Source organism: Hibiscus syriacus, unplaced genomic scaffold (genome assembly GCF_006381635.1).
Source record: "Hibiscus syriacus cultivar Baekdansim isolate YM2019G1 unplaced genomic scaffold, ASM638163v2 tig00110114_pilon, whole genome shotgun sequence".
NCBI lineage: Eukaryota > Viridiplantae > Streptophyta > Magnoliopsida > Malvales > Malvaceae > Hibiscus > Hibiscus syriacus.
In genome coordinates, this window is record NW_024062594.1 from 841,994 (window position 1) to 855,326 (window position 13,333).

Genomic DNA, 13,333 nt, shown 5'->3' on the forward strand with positions numbered 1-13,333 from the left:
GACCATAAAAATCAAATTAATCCCTCTATCACATCATCAACTACCTGAACTATCATGTAAGTAATATAAATGCTACACCACTTATTTGAATCATTATGTTAATATCGTAACGGTTAATATTCGATTTTATTAGTCAACGAGTCAAATAATTTTTTTCTATATTGAATGTAAAAAAGCTTGAGTTATATTATATTCTTTTTTTAAAAAAATGGGTCTCAAATATCATCAAATCTAATTAATTATATTTTAGTCATTTGATTTATTTTTAATAAAAATGCATTTAATTTTAACTCGATTATATAATAATTATACGAAGATTTCATTAAATTATTTAATTTAAAACAAAATATATTTTAAAAAGTTGAGTGATGATAGACGGTATAGATATGTGGCGATCGTGCCTATATATACTCAGAGGTGTGATGTTAGCCCAACTGCATTACGACTTTTCTTTTTATTATATTTCTTCAATTTTTGTGATTCTCCTGTCCCTCTCTTCTTCTTTCTCTATCTTCAATAAATCACACGGGACCTCTCTTTTACCATCCTCCTCTCTTTTCTCGCCCAATTTCTTATTCTTCATTTCCATGGTGCGTTGTTCGTAATTACTCCCCAATCCAAGTAGCTGTACAGTTAAAAGCTAAGGTATTACTTGTTTCTTTATAGCTCCTCTCTTTGCCTCAGTTTCCCCCCTTTCCACTATTTCGGCTCTTCAAACAACGCTTTTTCCGAGATTTCCTTTGTTTTCCCCTCCATCTGTAATCTGAATCATGTCTGTAGCGAAATCTAATTTTAGAAAATTAGAGCTTTTTTCTATTTTTACATAACTTGTCTTAAGCTTGGTAGATCTACGAAGATATTAAATACCCACTTTGTTTATTTAATTTTTTGTTTGAGTAGATCTGTTGATCTCAAGCTTTCTTTTTCTGGAATAGTTGTAATACTTGTTATATGTTCAAATACGATGTTTGATTAAGCATCTGTTTATGTGTTAAATAGGGGAACTGATTACTATTAACATTAAAAAAAGAAAGCAAAAAAGGAAAGATGAACCAGTGTGCAATCCAACAAAGCGAAATTGGAAGCAGCCGTGGCGAGATGCGGAGCTCCATTTCCGTTTCGGTTATGGTTGTGGATCGGAAAGAGACCATGGTTTGCCCGAAACCACGTCGTCTGGGTCTCTTGAACACTCCCTTCAACGACTACCGTGTTAGGTCCCCCAGATGGCAACTTTGGTAATTTTCTCTTCTTTATACGCCCTTCATTTTTCACTATCGTTTTCTTTTTTCAATAAATAGATCTGATAAACAACGTTTTTTAAATGCTTTCCAGCCATCAAGCGGAGGTTTGTGATTCAAAAGGAGGGAGTGATGTTTTGGATATGATTCTTATGAAGGTATGCATTTTTTCTCGTAATATCTTTGTTAATACAATACCTGAATTAACCATAATTTTTAAATCATAATCTAATGTATTTAAACGTATTCGAATCTACGATTCCGCTGAGTTTCTGGAATTATCATTATATTATATGATGTGATTATTGGTTTTGAAATTCAACAGGATGGAAGTGGAGTGGAACAAACTTGTACAGACATAGGGTCGTCGCCCCCATTTTTTTGTGGGTCGCCACCCAGCAGAGTATCTAACCCGCTAATACAGGATGCCCGATTTGGGGACGAGAAGGCTATGACTCCGCTGCCACCGTCGTCTCCATCATCCAATTCAAGGAAAGGCAGCTGTGTCCGGGCAAATTTTGGTAACAAACCAGCAGTGAGAGTCGAGGGGTTTGATTGTCTCGATAGAGATGGTCGAAATTGTCGCATCTCTGCACTGGCATAGAACCCCATTCTAAAAAAACAGTACATAGATATAAACCGGAAGGTTCTTAATAATGCCACTTTTAAAACAGACAAGGGAGAGAGAGAAAAATGAGAGGAACTCTTTTGTTGGTATGTAAATATGTTTGTAAGGGGTTCCTTTAATCCTTTCAATGTAAGTGATGGTGTCTTGTCTTGTAAGTAAAGGAGTTTCTTCAACAAAAATAAGGGGAGAGGCGCGTTTGCTTAGGGTAGTTGTAAAAAACGCCATGAATCATGTGGGGAGAGATGATCTTTTCCTACTGTTTATTTTTTTTTGTTTTTGGTGGGTCGTTTGAAGTTTTAATGATGAGCGGCTTATGGAGAGAAAATCTGTACAAATTTTGAAGCTGGTAATTGAGCATAATTTATGCTAGACATTCGACAATTTGTATAATGAATCTTCTTTTGTGTTGTTTCTGGTTCTGTTTCTCTGTCATTGTATTTGTATTGTGCCGTATTCATCGTTTTGGTTGTTAAAATTAATTGGGGAATGCCTCCACTTGTTGATGTTTGCTTACGAATCACGCTCTTATGGCTCGAAGGTGGTGCTTGAAAGATGAAAGTGCTGAAACCCACATTTGCTTATTGTCAGTGGCACCAAGCCACTTCCAGGGTTTTTATCCTGTCGACGTGAGTAACGAAGAGGTCTTTATAAATCATATTTAGTACTTTCTTAATAAAATATCTAATGTTGTTTTTACTTTTAGAAAATTTAATATAGACCCTGTATCTTATTCTATATGATAAATTTTAGATAAAATAACCTCAGTGACCAAAAATATCTTATAATATACGATTTTAACTAATTTTTTTTGGATTTGCAAAAATGACCAACTAAATCGTAATGCAATCGATAATTCGCAACGCGATCTCCAGTATCGTAAATCAGTTTTCAGATTCGCAACGCGAACTTCGACTATCGCATTGCGATTTACATATTCGCATTATGATAGTCCAAGTTCGCGTTGCGATTTACATATTCGCATTGCGATAGTCCAAGTTCGTGTTGCGATTTATTCCAAGTTCGTTACGATAGTCGAAGTTCGCGTTGCGATTTATTCCAAATTCGTTGCGATAGTCCAAGTTTGCATTGCGATTTATTCCAAGTTCGTTGCGATAGTCCAAAATCGCAACGACGGTATTGTATTTGTTTCTTAAGAATTTTCTCTAAAAAGATAGTATTCGCACGGACGTGTCGAAGACACGTATTACCACGATCACGACCACGAGTGAGAGTCCCCCTTGTTCTCTATCACTCAACAAGGAAGTGGGAAAGGCAAGCCTTAAATACCATTCCCAATAGTGTTTTCAATACTATGTGGGATTGAGCATTACCAACACTTGTTCCCAATACTATGTGGGATCGAGCCTTAAATAGTGATATTATTTTTGAATGTTTTGCTTAAAATTGCAATAATCGCGATTGATTGTAGATTGACTTTTAATTATGACATATTTAATCGTATAATACTAATGCAATTGGTTGCTGATTCAGTTGTTTTAAGGTGCATGATTGTTAATTGTTTCCTGAATAATCACATTGTATTGGAAACAAGTGTTGGTAATGCTCAATCCCACATAGTATTGGAAACACTATTGAGAATGGTATTTAAGGTTTGGCTTTCCCACTTCCTTGTTGAGTGATAGAGAACAAGGGAGACTCTCGCGCGCCGCCGCCCGTCTCGTCACGGGCCGTGGCCGTGGCCGGGGTCGTGGTCGTGGTCCAAGTTCGCATTGCGATAGTCGAAGTTCGCGTTGCGAATCTGGAAACTGATTTGCGATACCGGAGATCGCGTTGCGAATTATCGATCGCATTGCGATTTAGTTGGTCATTTTGACAAATTCAAAAATAATTTGATTAAAATCGTATATTTTAAGATATTTTTGGTCAATGAGATTATTTTCTCTAAATTTTATTACATAATGAGGCTCAGATCTGCTTATGTAAGGGTTGAAAACGTCATAACTTCAACACATCTTCCTGAGGAAGTCGAACATGCTATACAATTTCCTTACAGTACTATAAAGATTATCCTATTTAAACAATAAATTAAAATAATCATTCTCTAAAAAAAATAGTTTTCCCAAAACAATAATTTAGTCATTTTGCCTGTATATATATGTGTATGTGGATTCAGTCTCATCTCAATTGACAATAATCATCCATTTAAGAGCTTGGGAATCTACCCTTGTAAATAGGATTTCCTACGAGAAGAGCAAACAATTCTAGAACCGCTTTCTCCGCGGGGCGGGGTGCAGATTTGTACCACTTCCCAACTATCGAACACACATCTTTCTCACCGCTAACTGCTTTTTTTATTTTTCTATAAAAATTAAAAATAACTATTTTACTAGATAATCTGTGGTCTCAAAATTTTTAAAATAATCTATTTTTTAAAAAATATATGGCTACTATGATTAAAAAAATGAAAATTAATATAAGAAAGTTTTTTACTTGAGCGGTAAATGGTAATCATTCATGGGTACTGAATGGCGCGTGCTTTATCGACGAGGAGAAAAGGCGTGGGATCTAAAGTTGGAGACTTTTAGAGAAACAAAATAGCCACCCTTTCACTATCGTCTACTCACTGTTTTCAAGTTAAAACACTGGTTTTCTTCGCTATTTTGCTTTGCAACACAAACAAGGCAGTTCTCTTTGCCCCCCACTTTTCAATCTTCCGCCTGAACACAAACCAGAGATGGGAGAAGGAAAGGGCTCCACCCTCGTCCACCTTCTGGTGGTAGTCCTTAGCTTGGTCGCTTTCGGCTTCGCCATTGCTGCTGAGAGAAGAAGAAGCGTTGTAAGCCCATTTTTCTCTCTTTTTCAGCTCTACTTCACATACCTAAAAAATCCACCTTTGTTTATTCTGGGAAATTAGGGTTTTTGAGTTGTGATATATGTAGAGATCTGTGGGGTTTGAGAGGGAATTTTTGCTGGGTTTTGTTAGCATGGAATATTTGAAGTCTCAGATTCTCTGCAACTATTTATTTATTGTAGGATTCCACATGTAGAATATGTTATTAAATTCTGTTTTTCTATTGTTTTTTTTATTGAAGATCTGCATTTAAGGTTATTTAATTAAAGCTCATCAATTTACTCTTAAAAAATGTTAAGCTAAAGACGTATACATGCTGGCATCTCTCATATCCTTAATAGAAGAGTGAAAGAATAAGGTGTTCTGTGGTCTATGTCTGTGTTCTTAATATGTAGCTGAATTCTTTGTTTAATTTGAAATGGTAGGAATTTGGGTTGTTGGTAGGTTTTGTTTAGGGTTAGTTTTACTTGTGTAGTTATTTATTTTGCAAGGCTGTATGGGGTTGGATATGACTTTGTAATTGACGACTTCTCGACCCCCTTTTTGGGGATACCTTATGCCCGGCCGTCGGGCTATGGCTCGACCAAGTGCATTGTTTTATGACCTTCTAACCTTTACTTTGCCTCACTGCAGGGAACGGTTGTTAAAGATAACATATCAAATGAGACATATTGTGTCTACAACTCGGATGTTGCCACTGGCTATGGAGTAGGTGCTTTCTTGTTTCTTCTTTCAGGTGAATCCCTGTTGATGGGAGTTACGAAGTGCATGTGCTTCGGGAGACCATTGGCACCGGGTGGTGACCGAGCTTGGTCTATCATCTATTTTGTTTCATCATGGTAAAGTATTTCTGATCCGCATAACGCGTCATGTTCATCATCCATCACACTTTAAGGAGCTTCTAATCTCTGATTGGTCACTCTCCTAATTTTTCACTCCATGCCGGAATCTGAACATCTATATGCCATAATACTTCCTTCTCTACCAATAGACCAATGTGATTTATGTTTGAATCTTGTTGATCGTCTTCCTTGCTCGTTTTCTATGTGGCATTCTGCTCATATCATATCACACACATATATATTTATCTTCCGTTTATCCTGCTTGTTTCGAGATTTCAATTGTTGGTGCACCTGTGCTTGCAGGCTGACTTTCTTGGTTGCCGAAGCATGTCTAATAGCGGGTGCAACAAGGAATGCCTATCACACCAAATACCGTGGGATGATTTACGCCCAGAATTTCTCCTGTGAAACATTGAGGAAAGGCGTCTTTATCGCCGGAGCAGTTTTTGTGGTTGCGACAATGGTTCTCAACATATACTACTACATATTCTTCTCCAAGGCAACCACCGCGACACCCGCTCACAAGGCGAATCGCGCAAATCTAACTGTTGGGATGACCGGTTATGCATAATATTAAATTTACACGATTACATAATTTAGGCAGATGAGTTTGGCTTATTGTTATTGTTTGAGCTTGATTGACGTTATAATAAAAAACTGTACTTGTTATGCTCGTGTTTTTCTGGTGACGGTATGTTCAGTGTCGATGGAAGGACAGCAATGAAGCAATAGGTTTGTCGGGGACAGTGTACGGACAATATTCAGACATACCTACTTCAACACCTTGGCGAGATTCGCTCTCAATTTCATCGGCTTCTCCTATGTTTTCACTAATTAATTTGTCCATGAGTTTTTTTAATCAAATCTTAATAATTTGTATATTAATCAAAAAATAATTTATGGTTTTATATTTGTTATATATATTGTTTATATTATTAAATAATATTTTTTATAAATAACTTTAATTTACTTTCATATGCTCTTAATCAATATTCAGATAGAATTTAATTTTCAATGATAAGGCTCTGACATTCTATGAACAACTCACCTAATTGTTGGCACCTGATGATATTTATTAAGGGAACTAGTTCAATCATGCACATTGGGCTTTTATTTTGATTTATTTTAAAAACAATTATTTAAATTATATTATCTTCTATCTATATATCTCTAAAGTATTTTTTTAATTAAAATTAAATTTCAAAATTTAGAAACTAGTATGGTTTAGATGACAAATATTAATAGTGGATTTTTTTTATTCTTAGTTTTCTTTGCGTCGTTTGTCTTTTATCTGTATTTTTGTTGGTTGATGACGATATTAGTTTTGGATTTCATCACCGATCATTAGTATTCTTTATTTTTCTTTTATTACATCTTTATTTTTCTTTTATTACATCTTTATTTTTTTTTAGTTTTTATTAACTTTATTTTCATAGCATGTTTATCTTTATATTTATGACACTTTTTTTTTGTCTTTTGATATTTTTCGATCTTTTTTATCTTGGTTGTTCTCTTCGTTTAATATTCTCATTGTTGGATTTGATATATTTTTCAACTGATCGAGATGACGTTTATTTTTAATTCTGTTTATATGTCTTACTTTAGACCCTCAAATTGAATTTGTATAAGCGGATGCGTTCGGATATAATTTTCTCACGACGCTCGACTCTGATTTATAATTGTCGATAATCTTTCAGTAATTTGATTCATTTTATTAATTTGTTTGTCGATATAGTCGGGTATATTCATATTTGTAGTTTGTTCTAGTTTTATGGATTTTGTATGTTTTCCTTATAAGATTCTTGTGCAATCTCAAGTGATTAATTTTTTGTATCAATTACTATAAAAAGCATCTTAACTATATGTTTATGGTCCTAAACCTATATTATAATTTATTTTTTTAATAAAATTAATTGATTCTATTTGTGTTAAAAAAAAATCTGTTCAAAAAATATAGAAAAATATCAATAAAAATCTTCTACTAATAAAAGGAAAGATTCCTCAAACTTAATCACCGAGGTGCAGATTTTTTAAACACAATGGCCTCATGGCTACCATTTTTTAATTATGTGTTTGGTTCATATTGGGGCCTAGAAGGATAAATAGTTTAATCAGGATGACAGACCGAAGTCAAAGGAACAATAATATTGTTTTAATACTCTCTCCATGGCTGAAACTCTATCAGCATATGACAATAACCCGTTGCAATTCTTTCTCTCATACTTCTCCTCCCCATCGAAATCCCAGAAGAAAAAAGCAGTGTCGGATTGTTGTTAGAGATAGAGTGTTTTTTTCTTCTACTTTTCTCTCCCAGGTAAGGGAAGGAAAGGGTAGGGCAAGCAAATCTTTATGAGAATTTTGAGCAGCAGCAGGAGTGTTTTGAATTCTTCAATGGTTGTGGTATTGGTGATCTCTGTGTTACAGATTTGGGTTTGCTTTGATTGCTGCCGAGCTGGAGCAATCAGGATTTTCCGGGAAAATGGAATGAGAAAGATGATGGAAAGCAAGGTCGAAAACAGGGAAGATATTCAAAACTACTTCAATGGAACATCATCTTTTGATTTCAAGGGAAGAACCGATGAAAAATTTGAAGAAAGCAAACGAAGAGTTCCCAGTTGCCCAGACCCTCTCCACAACTAGTAGACAATTCTTCTAACCTACATCTCCTTCATTTTCTTTTGAATTTTGCTGATTAAATTGTATCCAAAATACCCTTGTTTTTTTCTCATCGTGACCTTGCTGGTGTTTTTCAAAGATTTTGGTGGGAAAAAACGATGGTATTTTGGAATTTCTTTATCTACTTCCATTTGAATCCTTTTTCTCTAAAGAATATCATCATGATCAAACACGTTTTGTTGCAATGGGTGCTTGCTTTGATGAATATGGCAAGTTATCTTCCTTTTTATGCAGTTGCATGTTTCTCACCTTTTCCCCAGAAACAGGAAGAAATTATAAAAAAAAAAAGAAAGCTTTCTAGCCGTCTGATCTATTGACTAATTTTAATTCAGAAGCCAACCGTTGACTCCCCACTAACAGAGGATCTTTCAAAAGTTACAAAGCTCTCTCTAATTCTTTGTGCACCATGTGGAATTTCGCTGTCATAGCTTACAACCAAAGTTTTCTTCTTTGGCATGCAATTTTTCACCATGTGCACCATGTTCGTGATACAGTTTATAACCATATAGTTAGCGTTGTTTTTTAAACTTCAGAAAGAAAATAAAAAAGGCATATATTTTAACAAAGAGGAGCAAGTGACAGAATGAATAAAAACAAAGCATGGAAATAGATGTTTTTGGAAGGGCGAAACGGCCACGTATTATGGGCCAAAGAAGTTGAAAAAGCTGCAATTGATATCATAGCCGAGGTGATTTGTTTGCTAGTGCTTTGGATTTGGAATGTCTCTCTGGTTGTTCAACTCACTTAATGCATGGAGATGTGAATATGGAATATGAGAATATTTCAAAACAAAGAAGAAGATGATTGTGATATTTAATTATTGTCAGGCTCCAAATTTAAATCCAAGCCGACTCGATTGGATACCTATCCATCAAGCTGCATTAATTTCGAGGTCAATTATGATACATATAAATATTTCAGATTCAAATAACTACGTCTCTGCTATATATACATATATGCTTATACGCAGGAATGTTGTGAATTGATGGATATGACACACTGAACCAAATGTGTTGGGCGTGGGGCTAATGGCTTTACACGTTTGCCACCCTCCACCCCAACATTAGGCCGCCCAACCAGTGTTTCGTAGTAAGTAGATTTATTCATGGTTGGGTAGAATAAGACAATGACATTTTAAAATTAATTATAATAATATTTAATTTTAATATTAATATAATAATAATAATAATATGTCAACTGGAACTTAAATAATCATGTCTACACTTGAAATCAAATGCTCGTTTCGTGGAGTGAAAATGGGCCAAAACTGAAGTATGCTTAATCAAAAAGGCTTCATTTTTGTGGTTTAGTAAGACTAGGCATAGCCCAAGTTCGTCCTGCTCTTGCCTCTTTTCAACTAGGATGCGATCCTATTTCTATTTCAATACTTGTGTCTCAAGCACGACAGTTTTAGAACTTGGAGATAATATGTTTTTGTTCATTAATAAGAATCAAATCTCTCTATCAAAGTCAGTGCCACATCCAAATTACATCCATAAGTTTTAGATTTGAACAACGACATCAACAAGGTATGTAGTTAATATGTTTTTGCAATGCAAGAAGGTTTTTGAACCATTTGGTTCACGGCAAAAATATTATCGAGGATAATAGTCTTTTTCAAAAAAATATATATTTCACTATTGATTTGTAAGGATTGTACAATAACAATGTTAATATATTATTATCAGTAATAGTGTTTTTTTCTCAAAATGGTGAGATTTCATAATTTTAGTCATTTTAGATTATAATGTTCTCATTCTGTTATATAGTGAAATATATAGGGAAAATTTTATAGAATGGTAATAAGACCAGCGCTGCTGTATGGATCAGAATGCTGGGCAATCAAGAAGGATCCCGTAAGGAGGATGGAGGCCGTAGAAATGAGAATGCTTCGATGGGCATGTGGTAGGACTCTGTGGGACATGACACCAAACTCTGCTATTAGGATGTCCTTGGGGGTGTCTGTATCCGAAAAATTGAGGGAGGGAAGACTACGATGGTTTGGGCATGTCCTTAGGCGACAACCGTCAGATGTGGTCAGGAGGGTAGAGTCGATTACAGTCAACGGTGCCAGAAGGAGAGGACGACCAAGGCGGAAGTGGGAAGACATCTTGAGATCTGATTTGAAGGATTTAGCCCTTACCGAGGACATGACCTCTGATATGAAAGTATGGAGACTTAAGACTATGGTAGTCGAGGAGTGCGGGTTACATCCATAGGGTGTATCATCTATGTCTTCTTTTAATGTCTTTGTAGAAATTTCAATGACTTATACTTTTTATACGTTTGTCATTGGAATTTTTGAAGGCTTAGAACTAAGTAGCGGAGAAATGTTACCTTAGTTTAGGTTTTAACCCATTTGACTTTATTCATTCTCGTTGCTTGCTATCGTTGACTTTTGTGTATCATTCTCTTCAGGTTTCCTCTTTTTAATTTTAGTCGGGTCTTATGTTTCTGTCTATATGCAGAGCCTTTTTACGCAGGGATTTATTTGCAGGGATTACTTCTCATTACAGACGCGCATATGTAGATTGCATATGAAGGTTGTTTCAACTATGTATTTATTTATTTATACATGCATTGCATTCTATCTTTATTTTTAATTTTCTGACTACCGGAGGTCTTCCACGGAAGCTGCTCTCAACCTGGCGTTGAATACAGCCTACTACCCTATCTCCCCCTTACCCCATTGCATATGGGAATAGGGTTTTGTTGTTGTTGTTGTTGTTGTTGTTGTTGTTGTTGTTGTTGTTGTTGTTGTTGTTGTTGTGTTTATATAAATTTAAAACCATTAGATGAGTATAATAACTCCACATTTGAAATAAAAAAAATAAAAAAAAATCAGGATATTTATCTAAAAAAAATAAATATATAACTTCAATCATTAATTTTTATTTATTTAATAATTCTAAATCAATATAAAACTTTTTTATTTTTATGTTATATAGGTGGATTGTCCCATATATATATATATATATATGTTAGACTCATAATTAATATTTTTATATTATTCTTATGTGGAGCGTTTTTATTAAAATGATATTATTTTTCTAAATAAACCTTTTAAGTTAACCGAAAAAAATATTACTCCAAATTAAGTAATATTTCATGTGAAAATTTTATAACTATCCTCTTTTATCATAATTATATGTTAATCAAATCAAGTTCAGATTAAGTTCGAATCACACAATCGAAAAGTTTAAAGTAAAGTTGGATTGACTTTAAATTAACTGACTTTGTAGTATTGTTATTGCATATGTTTTATTTTTTTTATCATTATATGGGAGTAGTTTTATATCAATATTAAATTACAAACAATTAAAGTCGTAAATGAGACGAGACAGATTATGAGCTATTCAAATTCGATTAGGTTAAAGTTTGAACAATACTTGAATCGAATAGACTCCATTCGAATTTGAACTCGATTCAAATTCTTAACGAGCCGAAACGAGCTACTTGACTCGACTCGAAAAACTCGCAAGTAACTCAAAAAAAATAATATATTAATTCAAAAATAATTACCTGTCAGGTAATTTTTTTTCTAATTTTATCGATCTAACATCTTTTTTATCATATGCTAATGTGCTTAAAAGGTAATTATTTACTGTCAGGTGATATTTCGGTAAAATTGCCGAAAATACGGTAATACGTAACATTTTTTAAGGCTGTCCACTATCCCCGAGAAAACAGTAAGGCTCCCCACTTCCTGTCGGTCAAAGCTTTGATATAAACTCAATGCGCTGTGCCCTTACCAGCATCAAGGCATCAACACTACTTTGAAGCTGCCCAAAAAAATAACCTAAAAACTTTCACTGCATTTCAAACCAAACAAATACCAGTAATTCTTTCTCCTTTTCTTTTCGGGGTTATGGGTTTAAGGATTTGTTGCTTTCAGACTTTACACATTACACTGTTTCCAATCACAAAACTCTAAACTCATGACTCATATTCCTCCTCCCAAAGACATAACCTTTTGAGGCTTTTGGGTGATCCCACAAGAAATAAAGCAAAAGATAAGTGTATTAGTAGGCAGCAAATCTTGTGGTGGTTTCTAAACATCTGCGTTTTGCTTCAAACTGAACATCTTTCTTCTTCCTCTGCACCTATGGAGTCTTTATGGATACCTTCTTCTTCCTCTTCTCTCCAGGGTGATTCTATTTTCCTTTCTATTCTCTTTACTTGCAATTTTCTTCTTCATTTATGGGCTTTGTTTTGTCAGGTGAGAAGCCTGTGACGGAGCACGGGAGTGTTAATGGAGCAGACGAGGACTTCGATGGATGTTGCCGCCGTCAACCCGCTGGAAAGAAAAGGCGGCTCACGGCGGCACAAGTTGAGCTTCTTGAGAGAAGCTTCGAGGTGGAAAACAAGCTTGATTCCGAGAGGAAGTTGCAACTAGCGAAACAACTGGGGCTACAGCCCCGGCAAGTTGCCATTTGGTTTCAAAATCGGCGTGCTCGATCTAAGAACAAACAGCTCGAAAAGGACTATGATTCATTGAGAGCTAGCTTTGATAAGCTCAAGACTGACTTCCACGATCTCATCAAGGAGAAAGATGGTTTGCAAAACGAGGTTAAAATTTCAAAATTTTATTTACTTTTTATTTATAATTTATTTTTATGTTTTAAAATATTATAAATTCATAACACGGCTCAATGATTGTGCTGGATGATGGTTCGATTTTTATGCAACAGGTGCTAGCACTCAAAGAGAAGCTGTTTATTAGGGAGAAAGGGACCGGGGATTCATCCGACTATGGACCTCAAAACCTCAATTCGGACACAGCATCACATGTGCCACTGCTGGCTTGTAAACAGGAAGAAGCTTGTTCAACTAAAACTGATGTCTTCGAGACCGACAGCCCACATTTCAATGAGCCTGCAGATTCGTCCAACGTTTTCGAACATGATCGATCGGAATTCTCACAAGAAGAAGAGGATGATCCCAACCTACCATTGTTGTCCCCGAGATTTTACTATGATGCACCTCTCGTTTCTTATAACTTTTCGTTACCGGTGGAAGATCAGTCGTTTTGGTCATCACTTTACTAAGTCAAATCTTTTACTATGTTCTTAGTACTGCATCTGATTGTAAGCAATATTAATTTACGAAATTACCATATATTTATCTTTTATGATAT

At 35.0% G+C, this 13,333-nt stretch overlaps 3 protein-coding genes across 4 annotated transcripts; all 3 read left to right on the top strand.

Moving 5' to 3' along the window:
• The first annotated feature begins 534 nt into the window (after positions 1-534).
• Positions 535-2,283, top strand: LOC120215233. Its single transcript, XM_039212960.1, has 4 exons — positions 535-645; positions 1,000-1,235; positions 1,333-1,396; positions 1,564-2,283. The coding sequence occupies exons 2-4, from the start codon at positions 1,048-1,050 to the stop codon at positions 1,840-1,842; spliced, it is 531 nt and encodes a 176-aa protein (XP_039068891.1). The 5' UTR covers positions 535-645; positions 1,000-1,047; the 3' UTR covers positions 1,843-2,283.
• Positions 2,284-4,467: 2,184 nt separating this feature from the next.
• LOC120215232 lies at positions 4,468-6,190 on the top strand. The gene is made up of 3 exons (XM_039212959.1): positions 4,468-4,663; positions 5,312-5,517; positions 5,824-6,190. The coding sequence occupies exons 1-3, from the start codon at positions 4,562-4,564 to the stop codon at positions 6,089-6,091; spliced, it is 576 nt and encodes a 191-aa protein (XP_039068890.1). The 5' UTR covers positions 4,468-4,561; the 3' UTR covers positions 6,092-6,190.
• A 5,936-nt stretch (positions 6,191-12,126) lies between these two features.
• LOC120215231 (homeobox-leucine zipper protein HAT5-like) lies at positions 12,127-13,298 on the top strand. 2 transcript variants are annotated; one of them, XM_039212957.1, is made up of 3 exons: positions 12,127-12,344; positions 12,416-12,765; positions 12,888-13,298. In XM_039212957.1, exons 1-3 carry the CDS (start codon positions 12,302-12,304, stop codon positions 13,242-13,244), a joined length of 750 nt encoding a protein of 249 aa, XP_039068888.1. In that variant the 5' UTR covers positions 12,127-12,301; the 3' UTR covers positions 13,245-13,298. The 2 variants fall into 2 exon arrangements, with proteins under 2 accessions (XP_039068888.1, XP_039068889.1); XM_039212958.1 differs by having other exon boundaries at positions 12,128-12,344; positions 12,458-12,765.
• Positions 13,299-13,333: the final 35 nt, after the last annotated feature.